Here is a 12867-nt window from a genome sequence, read left to right as displayed (position 1 = left end):
CCTTCGCCTGGTTTGTTTACATAACTCTGAGCCTGTCCTCTCTCATGCATTCATTCTTTCTCTCTCTCATTTATTCGTTTTATCTCATTTACTTACTCCTGACCCTACATTAAGACTACAAATATTTTAAGGTAAGTAATGAGTGAACTGTATATACATTTTATCGCTCTGGGATGCTTAAATATCATGGAATATATGTGTGGGTGGGTTGGCCTGGTATGGTAGCCCGGCTGACTACTATACATACCACACTTGATTTTTTACAATAAATACTACTCATCTCACCCTATATTTTAAGGTAAGTAATGAGTGAACTGTATATACATTTTATCGCTCTGGGATGCTTAAATATCATAGAATTGTATGTGGGTGGGGTGACCTGGTATGGTAGCCTGGCTGACTACCATACATACCACACTTGATTTCTTACAATAAATACTACTTGTCTCACCCTAGATTAAGACTATAAATATTTTAAGGTAAGTAATGAGTGCACTATGTGTGTATTGTACTTTTTATTGTTTTTTGATGCCTGGTTCTATTGCTAACTTAATATATGTTAGTGTAAACTTGTTATCTAGTGTTTGTATGCATTTGTAAGTGGAAAAAAAGGGTGTTCCACTTTACGGCGGTTTCCGCTTTACGGCGGTAGCCTGGAACCTAACCAGCCGTATAAGTGGGGCCTTCCTGTACACTGCAATAGAGAAAAAAGAAGTCCCTCTGGGGATCTTCATTGACTTACGTAAAGCTTTTGATACAGTTGACCATGACTTGCTCCACGTAAAATTGTCACACTATGGTATTAGAGGGCACTCCCTCAACTACCTCAAGTCTTACCTCAGCAACAGAAGCCAATATGTGTACGCAAATGGGGCAAGCTCTTCCGCACAACCAATTACAGTTGGTGTCCCACAGGGAAGTGTCCTTGGCCCTCTTCTCTTTCTCCTATACATAAATGACCTATCAAATGCTTCGCAATTACTCAAACCCACACTTTTTGCAGATGACACCACATACGTCTTCTCTCACCCGAGCCCAGTCACGCTAGCCAATACTGTAAACACCGAATTACAGAAAATATCTACCTGGATGAGGACTAACAAACTTACACTAAACATTGACAAAACCTACTTCATTCAGTTTGGTAGCAGAGCTACAGATGTACCTCTTAACATAACGATAAACGGATCACCTATCACAAAGCTAACAGAGGGAAAATTCTTAGGAATCCACCTCGATAATAGACTCAAATTTCATACACATATACAACAAATTTCTAAGAAAATTTCCAAGACTGTAGGCATACTATCGAAGATACGGTACTACATTCCACAGTCAGCCCTCCTGGCCCTCTATCACTCTCTTATTTACCCCTATCTTACCTATGGAATTTGTGCATGGGGCTCAACAACAACTAACCATCTCAGACCACTAATTACCCAACAAAAGGCTGCAGTTAGAATGATAACAAATTCTCAATACAGGCAGCATACTCCACCAATATTCAAAACACTCAACCTACTCACCATACAAAACATCCATACTTATTATTGCACTTATTACATACATAGAACACTTAACTCTGATATTAACCCTCCCCTCAAACATCTCCTTGCCAACCTCAACATAATACAAGGCACAGATCACTCTTTGATGTTCCTCGTGTCCATCTCACGCTATGCAAAAACTCAATGCACATAAAAGGCCCTAAAATCTGGAATTCATTACCTGTAAATATAAAAGAAACACTACCTGTTTATAAATTCAAGTCTCTTCTCAAAGTTCACTTACTCACTCAAAACCAAATAAATACTAAATAACTGAACCTTATAAATTGTATATCCTAAATGTTACTCACAATTATATCACACAAATGTTAAACCTAACTTTGTTATTTTTTTTAAATACACTACCTAACAGAATACTCCATTCTACTGAATGAACAGCAATGCATGCAACCATATGACCTGTCTTTGTAATATTCATTTGTATTTTATAGTTATCTGTTTACAATAATGTCTTATCACTGATTTCATCATTGCTTAGTTAATCTTAAGTTAATTGTAAGCCAGCCCGTAATGCTATGCATATAAGTGGCTTTGGCATGCTGCTCTTACCTGTATTTTTTTGTACCTCTGTATGTATGCTAAATTTCTAAATAAAAAATAAATAAATAAATAAATTTTACGAAGTGTTGTATAAAATTATGCTGCTGGGTGAGAGAACGTACACCTACTTTTGGACATTTACCCTGTTAACTGTCTAAACGTAGATCAATGTTCTCTAGCCCAGCGCTCCAAATATTTGGAAAAAAAAAAAAAATTGATTTTTATATAGAAATAATGTGCAATTTTCTACTTGACATGGAATAAAAAAAAATTTTTAGGGTCAGTACTTACCGAGATATGAGCCTGTGAAATTGGCACTTGATCACCTGACGGCAATGTGGAGTCCTGCCGCTTGCAGAATTATTGCCGATATACCTTTTTTCTCATTTTTATACATTGGACCCACGACTTACAATATTAATCTGTTCTAGAGAGCACATCGTAAGATGAAATTATCGTAAGTCGAATTAATTTTCCCCATAAGAAATACATGTAATGGAAATCAAATTAATCCGTTTAAGACACCCAAAAGTATGAAAAAAAATATTTTTACCACATGAAATATACATTTTCCTACAAACAAACAGGATACATGCACAATATATATTGTGTAATGAAGAATAAATGACACTCACCTTTACTGAAGATGTGATGAGTGATGGGATGGGAGGAGGGGAGATGATGGAGGTGTATTATTTTTTGGAAGGGGAATCCCTTTCCATAAGGACCATGGTGGCTTAATTAGCAGTTACAAGCACTAAAAATACTGGAATACAAAATGCTCCGAATGTATGCGTGGAAGTGACCTCACTGGCTTGTAAACATTGGCACACTAACTGAAGGCAGGGCAGCTGAGGCACGCTCAGGCCAGAGAGACGCGTGGACACGTATGGGACGAATGATGTAAGTAGAGTTTTTCAACGTAGGTCGGGGTCAAATTTTTACGCTGACAAGCATCGTAAGTCGGTTTTGGAAATATAAACACATATGCAGTATAATGTGCTCCTTTACTGACAATGTTTCGCCCACACAGTGGGCTTTTTCAAGTCACTAACAGATCTACCTGGGGTGGAAGGTACGCGAGTATTTATAGACAGGTTCAGAATGCTGGGTCAGGTGGAGAATGCTGCATCTGACTATTTACCGAGTGGGGTTATAGAGTGTAAAATCTTGGGTAGCTTGGATAAGTATATGAGAAGACCTTCTGCAGTGTTCCTCCATTCCTATGTTCTTATGTGGGATAGCGATGAAGAAGTTTCTTGGCAAGTGGTTTAGCTATGTTATAGAAGCCATTGTTCTGGTTGAAGGCGAGGATTCCAGGATTCTTCGGTATCGAGTGTTGTCTTCTCTGGTGATAAGTCTCGAGTTTCTGTAGTTTATTAAATGGTTGTGTGAATTACGGTGTTGTACACAGGTATTCCTTGGATCATCAGACCTGCTTGCGTATTGGTGTTCTGAAATACGTGTTTGGAGGTCTCTTGATGTTTTGCCCATGTATAATTTGCTGCAGTCATTACAAGGAGTCATTACAAGAAGAAGTCGACAACACTCTTCCTTTCCTTGACATTCTTCTCTGCAAAGCTGACCATGAAATTCGTTTTAAAGTCTATCGAAAACCCACCAACCAAAACGATCTTCTCCACTTCTACTCTCACCACGACACTAAAACTAAACGTGGTGTAATTATAGGCTTTTTCCTGTGAACACTCAGAATCTGCAGCAATGAGTTCCTTGAGGAAGAATGCACTATAATTGAACAAGTATTTTCCAAACTTCACTATCCTCATCACTTCATCAGAGACTGCAGATGATGGGCATTAAACATCTTCAACACACCCAGAGAAGACACTGCCGAGAAGAGATACATAGTCCTCCCCACCAACTCCATTGCCAAACACGTTTCCAACATCTTTTCCAATACCTCATTCCAAGTATCTACCTCCACAACCACGACCATCAAGGACATTACCAGTGATAGACAGGACAAGCTTCCATCCTCTGCAGGGGTATACATAATCCCTTGTAATGATTGCAGCAAATTATATGTGGGCATAACATCAAGAGACCTCTAAACACGTATTTCAAAACACCAATACGCAAGCAAGTCTGATGATCCAAGGAATACCTGTGTACAACATCGTAATTCACACAACCATTTAATAAACTACAGAAACTCAAGACACCCAAAATATTAACAAAAATACATTTTTTAAAGATTAATTATAGTTTTACATACACAAAACAATGAGAACTAAATAAAATAAATAAATTAACATTTAAATCACTATTACATACCTTTATTGAAGACTCTTGTTGGCTAATGGAGGAGAGAGGAGGACTCATTATTGTTTGGAAGGGAAATCTCCCTGCATAAAGACTTCAGGTACCAAAGCCCTCTCTGGGGTTACTGCCCTCCCTGCCTGCTAGCCTACTACACTCCAAGCCTTCCTCCTACACTCCCTGCCTGCCTGCTACACTCCCTGCCTGCCTGTTACACTCCCTCCCTCCATGCTACACTCCCTCCCTCCCTTCCACACTCCGTTTGGATGAATGAGCAGAAGCTTCCTCATTCGCCCAGAGACAAAGCCAGACTGACGTGTGAACGGCTGGCGACAGCGGGTTGATGCATCCCACACAGCCGATAGCTGGAAACCAAAAAAATGGTCGATAACCGAGTTGGCCGATAAGCGGAAGGGCTGATAACCGAGGGTCCACTGTATTTTATACAATTTTTATGTTCTGATTATTATTATAATCAAAAAGAAGCGCTAAACCACAAGGGTTATACAGCTTCATGTTCTGATAATTACAATTTATAGTAGTTCTTGTGATTTTATAGCCAATCTTTGTTCTAACACTAATATTATGTACTGAAATTGTACTCAGTCACAAACACACTGACAGGTCAACATTTACACCTGCCTTGGTCATTTACTATTGTCTAGGAACATATACAAAGTATTTATAGGTCCCAGCAATGTTTTAGACATGCTGGAGTATATATGAAACTACTTGAAGGGCGGTGTTAAGAAGAGTATTGCTAAACTGCTGACAGGGTATGCAGTGGAGTGACACTTGATGATCTTGCACTGTTGCATGGAACCCTGGCTTTATTTGTTTTCACTGTTACACAAACATGTCTGTGTCTGTCTAGCTATGTCTGTTTTATCTGTCTTTCTGTCTGCCAGTGTGTGTCTGTGTGTGTCAATACGTGGAACAGTCTTCTGAGTAGGGTAATCGAGGCTAGGCCCCTGGGTAGCTTTAAAAATAAGATCTGACAGATATATGAATGGGAGGGGCTGGGTTTGATTGGTGTCCTGGGTACGGGAGTAATTTCTTGGGTAACTCTGGGAAGGAGTGGTTTTGATAAGGACTTGCCTTGTATGGGCCAGTAGACCTTCTGCAGTGTTCCTCCATTCTTATGTTTCTTTTAGTACAGCATTGTATGACCCATGTAATTTATAATAATTCCCTTTAGTTGTGTCTGCTAAATGTTTTGATACAATGGAATACATTTTACTATACATCAAAACTCTGACAGTTAACTCCAAGGCAACCCACATCACTGCCAGTCTGATCTGTACAAGCTATTCCTGCCTCTTCACTGTCTCCCATTACAATTTCATGAGTCAGTTAATTTAGATCTAATTTGCCTGAAAAAGGCTATTAGACATTCTGAATGCTGATAACTTCCTTTTTTCATGAACCTTTAAATGTTTTGATAGATTTGACTTCAATGAAAAATCTTTTTGACACTCTGAACACTGATACGGTTTCTCTCCTGTATGGATTCTCCTGTGATTCATTAGAATATATTTGCCTGAGAAGGTTTTTAGACACACTGAACACTGATATGGTTTCTCTCCTGTATGGATTTTCCTGTGAGTCCTGAGACTTGATTTGCATGAAAATGTTTTTAGACACTCTGAACACTGATGAAGTTTCTCACTTGAATGATCTTTCAAGTGTTCTGAAAGATCTGTCTCTACTGAGAAGGATCTTTGACAAAATAAACATTGAAATGGCTTCTCCTGTTTATGAGCTTTTAGGTGTTTAATTATATATGGCTTAAATGCAAAGGCTGTATGACACTCTGAACACTGATATGGTTTCTCTCCTGTATGAACTCTCATGTGGGTGGTTAGAGCCGATTTTTGTGAAAAGGCTTTTAAGCACTCTGAACACTGATAAGGTTTTTCTCCTGTATGAATTCTCAGGTGTTTTCCTAAAACTGACTTTAACGAAAAGGATTTTTTACAAAATGAACACTGATATGGTTTCTCTCCTGTATGACTTCTAATGTGGTTTGTTAGATCTGACTTCACTACAAAAGCTTTTTGACAATCGCCACACTGATATGGTTTCTCTCCCGTATGAGCTCGCATGTGGATAGTTAGATTTGATTTTTTTGAAAAGGCCTTTAGACACCATAAACACTGATATGGTTTCTCTCCTGTATGAACTCTCATGTGAATAGCAAGATCTGTTGTATTTGAGAAGGCCTTTACACACACTGAACACTGATGAGACTTCTCTCCTGTATGAACTTTTAAGTGTTTTCCTAGATTTGACTTTCTTTTAAAAGCTTTTTGGCAAATTGAACAGTGATATGGCTTCTCTCCTACATGAGTTATAAAATGTTTTGTTAGATATGACTTTGTTGAAAAAAATTTTTGACACTCCGAACACTGATGTGGTTTTTCTTTCGTATGAATACTCATGTGAGTGGTTAGGTGTGATTTTTGTGAAAAGACTTTTAAACACACTGAACACTGGTAAGGTTTCTCTCCTGTATGAACTCTCATATGGATAGCTACATATGATTTTTCTTTAAAAGCCTTTTGACACACTGAACATTTAAATGGTTCATCTCCTTTTTGAACTCTCATGTTGGTGGTTAGATCTGACTTCTTCAAAAAGGACTTTAAATACCCTGAGCAATGATAATATTTTTCTCCATTATAAATGCCTAAGTGTTTTCTAGATCTGATTTTACTGCAAAGACTTCTGAACACTTTAAACATAGATATGGCTCCAGACTTTCATAAATATTCATGTGACTTTTAAACTTGATTTCATGACAAAGTTTCTTGAGTGAGAACTTTCACATTAATATAGTATGTATTTATCCATGTGCTAATTTTACCCGTAAGATCCATTAAATGGTGCATAAAAGGATGCAAACTGTGCATAAAAAAAGATAGAAGATGGAACAAAATTTTGCTTGTTAATAAAACTTAAGTGTAAAAGACAAATATAAAGAAATGAGTATGAAAAAAAAAAAAAGCCCAGAGGAAAAATGAGAGACAAAACAAAGTTCCCAATCCTTTACATATGATGACAACTTTGATGGTGCAGATATAATCCCTAAACAATAGACGGTAATGAAACCTCTGAAAACCAGGTTAGGAATCTACAAACAGATGTTGGCAGAAAAACACAACAGAACCAGACAAGATAGTATCATGGGTCATAAAAGGACGTTAAAAAAAACTAAGGTATCTTCTCTAGCAATGCTTTGAGGCAACATTAAGAGATTACACTGGCAGATATATAGAAAATGACATACATTATGATGATGGTAAAAAAAGTAGCAGAGTGGGAAGCCCCTGAATATATGTTAGACCAAATTTATTTTAGTATTGGAGGTTTGGTGTTCAAGCCTAAATAAACTGAACTGAACAAGCAAGAAAATAAAAAGTTCAGAAGTTCAGTATAAAGTGGCAAAAATAAAGGTTGAATGCACTGGACATACTATATTAAAATAGCAAACAAAAAAAAATAGGAGGAACTATAAGGAAAATTTTTTACCACCACCATATGAAAGAACAAAAATAATCACAGCTATAATCTGAGGAAAAGAAAGAGTCAAGAGGATACTAGAAAGAGCATTCCTTAAAAAAAGTAACAGAATAATGGAACAGGTTAAAAGAAGTAGTGGTGTTACAACACCTGTAAATTAATAGTAATTTTATTAAATACTGAAGATGGGACACCACAATTTAGTTCCTTCAGTATCTACGATAGATGATCACGAAGGTAAATTTAGAAGGAAGGAAAAAAAAAGTTAAGAATGTTGTAATCAAAGTTAATGCAACTGCTGAAAAGCATATAATTGGTCAGTATTTTATTTAAAGTTCACAAATCAATGTCAAGAAATTGTATATAGTTTACTTAATAATAGGCATACCATCATTCATATTTCATAATTTATATTATAAAATTTATATTCTATAATTTACATTTTCCATATCAGGTTATTTTCCAAAACAATATAGAACAAACTAATGTTCTGCAGCATTCTGCATCTCTTGGAACCTCCTTAAAATTAGGAGTAATATTGTAATGTGCAGATGCAGTTTTTATTTGTGAATTAATTCAAATAGTCACTACTGCTGAGGGTGATTATCTTCTACAAATATCTGACAGTGGGAATCGTCCACAGGCTGTAGAGAATTTGCATGTTGACGAGCTTTAAAACTGAGCATGTAGTATATCAGAGACTACAGTAGGTATTACAACCCACATTACTGAAACACTACCTGCTGATTTCTGCCACTGACATGAGCTCTTGTATCACTGAATGTTCACAAACGTAATTCTTCTGGAAATGATGAGCTGGAAAATGAAAACATAAGATCAGCAGATTGTGAACTTAACAAATTCGATTTATTGGCAAACTTTGGCCTTGAAGACAATACGACTTTCAGGTAAACTATGAGGTTTAAATATTATTGCTAATTTCACAAAAATTACTAACATTACATATAAAGTACAATAAAGATGGGCAGAAATGAATGGAAGTATCCGAGAGTTAGAGATAAAGAAGAGGCAGCAATAATACTGAAGGATCAGTTATGGCAGGAGAACAGGAAATATAGATGCATAAATTCAAGGATTATGTTTATTTGAATAAGGGTTGGATGCCAAAAGTGGGTTATAATACGAGTCTATGCACCTGGAGAAGAGAGGAGTGTAGAGGAGGGAGATTTTGGGAGATGTTAAGTGTTGAGTTTTGAACCAAGTGAAATACACCCTACCATGTAGTGCTGTATGACCTTTATGGGTTTAGCGCCTAGTTATAACTATAATAAGTGAACCAAGTGAGAGTAATTGTGGTAGGGGACCTGAATGCCAAAATGGGAGAAACGGTTATAGAGGGTGTTGCAGGTAAGTTCAGGGGTGCCAAGGGTAAATGATAATAGGGGACCTTTGAACTTTGTACAGAAAGAGGTTTGGTAATAGGTAATACATATTTTAAGACAAAAAAAAAGGATAAGCATACAAGATATAACAAATCACATTTTAGTTGTGGCTACAGTGAAAGTAAAAGGTAGATGGGATACAAGGAGAATAGAATCAGCAAGTAAGGGGTGGAGGAAACTAAAGGAGGCAATTAAGGTAAGATATAAACAGTTACTGGAAGAGTGGTGTAAGTGATAATGGGGGGTTTTTGATCAAACTTTGTATAGAAAGAGGTTCGGTAATGGGTGTTATGACCAAGGTCATAATGAGATGAATTTATATGTATTATCCACTTAACCCTTTCAGGGTCCGTCCCGTAGATCTACGGCTGGTCGGTGAGTGTCCAAACCGTAGATCTACGCCAAAATTCTAGCGCCGTCAAATTTAGCGCGAAAGCGCTCATAGGCCTACATATGAGAGAATGGGTCTGCGCCGTGGGTGTGCGCCATAAACAAAAAATCTAGGCGCCCGCATAGCATTGTGGGAACGCCGGCTCAGTCACCCTTGTTCACCATGTCTCGTCGCAAGTCAGCTCTCACTCCCCGGAAAATTGGGACTCTCCTCTTCCTGTCTGATAGTTCTGACACTGATGGAAGTGGAAATGAAGACGAATTCTACGGCTTTGATAAGTTAGTGACCGAAAATAATGACCAGGATATCGATAATAGTGCAGAAAACCCCGACGATCCTCGACCTTCTACCTCTGGTGTGGGCACTCGTGACTCACGGTCGGGTGTTCCTAAACGTAAGAGAAAACTAATATTTTCCCGTGGCCTGGCCTCTGACTTCAGTAATGACGATGATTCTGACGTGGATTGTGATTTTATTGCGCTCGACGATCATTCGAGTAGTGATAGTGAGGAAACATATTCACCAGTGAAGCGTTGGTATGTTCGCCGCCGCATGCGCTCGGGTAGTGTACCCTATGCTGTGCCCAGGGGACGGAGTACATCCCGTAGTACATCCCGGAGTACATCCCGTGGCCCTACACCCGTTTTAGGTAGTGATAGTGAGGATGATGTGGCTACACTTGGCATGGATGGGCCACAGACATCAGTGGATGGTGTTAGTGGGGCTGGTGGTGGTAGTGGCACCGCCATGCGTGACTCGCTGTGCCACGCGGGAACCCACGCTGCTGACTCGTCAGTTCAAGGACAAAGCGGAGCGTCACCCACCAGCCCGCCACAACCACCCGTACAACCAGCCTATGATGTCCAGTATCCACCAGCAAACTGTATCTGGGATTGGCAGCAAAATCCCAATTTTGTTCCCAGCCCTCACCACTTTGATGACTCGCAAAGTGGAATTCTACCTACCTGTCCCCTTGGAACCACGGCCAATGAACTGGAATTCTTTGAATTATTCTTTGACCAGCCATTGATGGAAACTATTGTCAGGGAAAGTAATAAGTATTTTCAGTACACCATGGCAAATACGATCTTATCACCACAGTCAAGACTACACAGGTGGAAAGAGACGACTGTTGCAGAAATGTATTTGCTTTTTGCAACAATAATGCTTATGCCTCACGTCTATAAGCATAATATAAAAGCATACTGGTCCACAGATCGGCTAATTTGTACCCCATCCTTCAGTGAAATAATACCAGTGAACAGGTTTATCTTACTGTTACGTATGTTGCACTTCTCTGACAAAACCAGGCCTGACAGAAGTGACAGGTTATACAAGATTAGAAATGTTTTCATGTATCTCAAACAAAAGTTCAGGATATACTTTTATCCATTCAAGAATCTTGTAATTGACGAGTCTTTGATTTTGTTCAAAGGTAGACTGTCATTCAAGCAGTATATACCGAGCAAGAGGAACCGCTTTGGTATAAAATTGTTTGTACTCTGTGATTGTGACAGTGGCCTGGTGTTGGATATTGTTGTATACACGGGTAGTAAAACATTGAAAGATACCAAGATGTTATTGGGTATATCAGGTGACGTAGTGAGAAACATGATGGCACCTTATCTTGGTAAGGGCCATACATTATATACCGATAACTGGTACACAAGCCCATTACTCAGTGATTTCATGCGAGTGAACAAGACAGATGTGTGTGGCACAGTGCGTTCTAATCATAAACATATGCCCAGGCTCAACGCAGGTGTTCGTGGTGATGACGTGCAGGTGTTTACTGCCAATGACATCATGGCATTACGGTGGCATGACAAACGAGATGTCACATTGTTGACAACCATTCACCGTAATGAAATGCAAGACAGTGGCAAAGTTGATCGAGTGACTAATGAACGTATTCGAAAACCAGTGACAGTGATTGATTATACACAAAACATGCGCTTGGTTGACAAGTGTGACATGCAGATTGGTTTTGTTGACTGTGTTCGTAAGAGTTACAAGTGGTACATGAAACTTTTCTTCCATCTCATGGACATTTCAATGCTGAATGCATATAATATGTACCAAATAAAGACTGGTAACAGACCACCGTATGGTGAATTTTGTTTGTCTGTTGTCAGACAACTCATAATGAAGTACCAGGTAACAACACCTGCAATACAACATGGTCCTCGAATTCATCACAATATACCCAAGCGTTTGAGAAGAGAAGGTGATCATTTCATAATACAGCTTCCTTCAACTCAAAAGAAATTTGCTCAGAAGAGATGCATTGTCTGTGCACAAACAAAACGACGGCAACAAAGACGCAAAGACACTCGGTTTATGTGTGAGGAATGTAAGGTGCCTCTGTGCATGGTGCCTTGTTTCAAGGAGTTCCACAAGCTCCAGCAGTTCTAAAACCATGTCCAGTGATTGTAAATATGTAAATATATGATAGAACATTAGTATTATACAATATTTGTGCATGTTTATTGTAATAAACAACAGTGGTAAACAATAATATGATAATAACTTTAGTGCGGTTATTGTGTTCAATACAGTGAGTTTATATATATAAATTATATACAGTATTGGTCTCTCAGGCCCCAAATGTTAGTAGGAATAGAAAAAAATTGGAAAAGAAAAGAAAAAACAACTAAAACAACAAAATAATATAATACGCGTATGTGGAATTCGTCGATGTTGCCGCCACCACATCATTTTCTACAAACTTCTTGGCACTGTATCTCGGTAAGTACTGATCAGATTCTAATTTTTTTTGTTTTATTACCTTCACAAAAATATGCTCTTTAATTCTGTAAGAAAAAATAATTTTTTTTTTTTCAAAATTTCTTGGACACTGGTGCGTGACTTCAGATTTTGGCCTTGGACCCTGAAAGGGTTAATATTATACTCGGGGTTTCTTTAATATTAGCTAAATTAAAGATTCCACTAGTTTATAATATTATCTGATCTAGGAATATACCCGGGTATGATGTGTATATATATATATTTACGTATTTTGAGTAATGTGTTAGGTAGGTAGGTAACAGATGGCAAAAAGTTGAAACAAAAAGAGAAGAAGAAAAACTTTATAAAACTGGGATGCTTGAATGTGCGTGGATGTAGTGCGGATGACAAGAAACAGATGATTGCTGATGTTATG

The 12867-nt window shown here is 38.1% G+C and overlaps 1 protein-coding gene across 1 annotated transcript in view; it reads right to left on the bottom strand.

The window, feature by feature from the left end:
• Nucleotides 1-1826: 1826 nt before the first annotated feature.
• LOC128701222 (zinc finger protein 271-like) overlaps nt 1827-12867 on the bottom strand; it is an 81814-nt gene continuing 70773 nt past the window's right edge. Inside the window, exon 3 of the mRNA XM_070100469.1 lies at nt 1827-8726. Coding sequence (XP_069956570.1) covers nt 5753-7132 — 1380 coding nt within the window. The 5' untranslated portion in view covers nt 7133-8726 and the 3' untranslated portion in view covers nt 1827-5752. The remainder of the gene's footprint in view (nt 8727-12867) is intronic.

This window comes from Cherax quadricarinatus, chromosome 72, assembly GCF_038502225.1.
Source record: "Cherax quadricarinatus isolate ZL_2023a chromosome 72, ASM3850222v1, whole genome shotgun sequence".
Classification (NCBI taxonomy): domain Eukaryota; kingdom Metazoa; phylum Arthropoda; class Malacostraca; order Decapoda; family Parastacidae; genus Cherax; species Cherax quadricarinatus.
The sequence above is the reverse complement of the archived record's forward strand: the minus strand, read 5'-3'. Positions and strand labels throughout refer to the sequence as shown.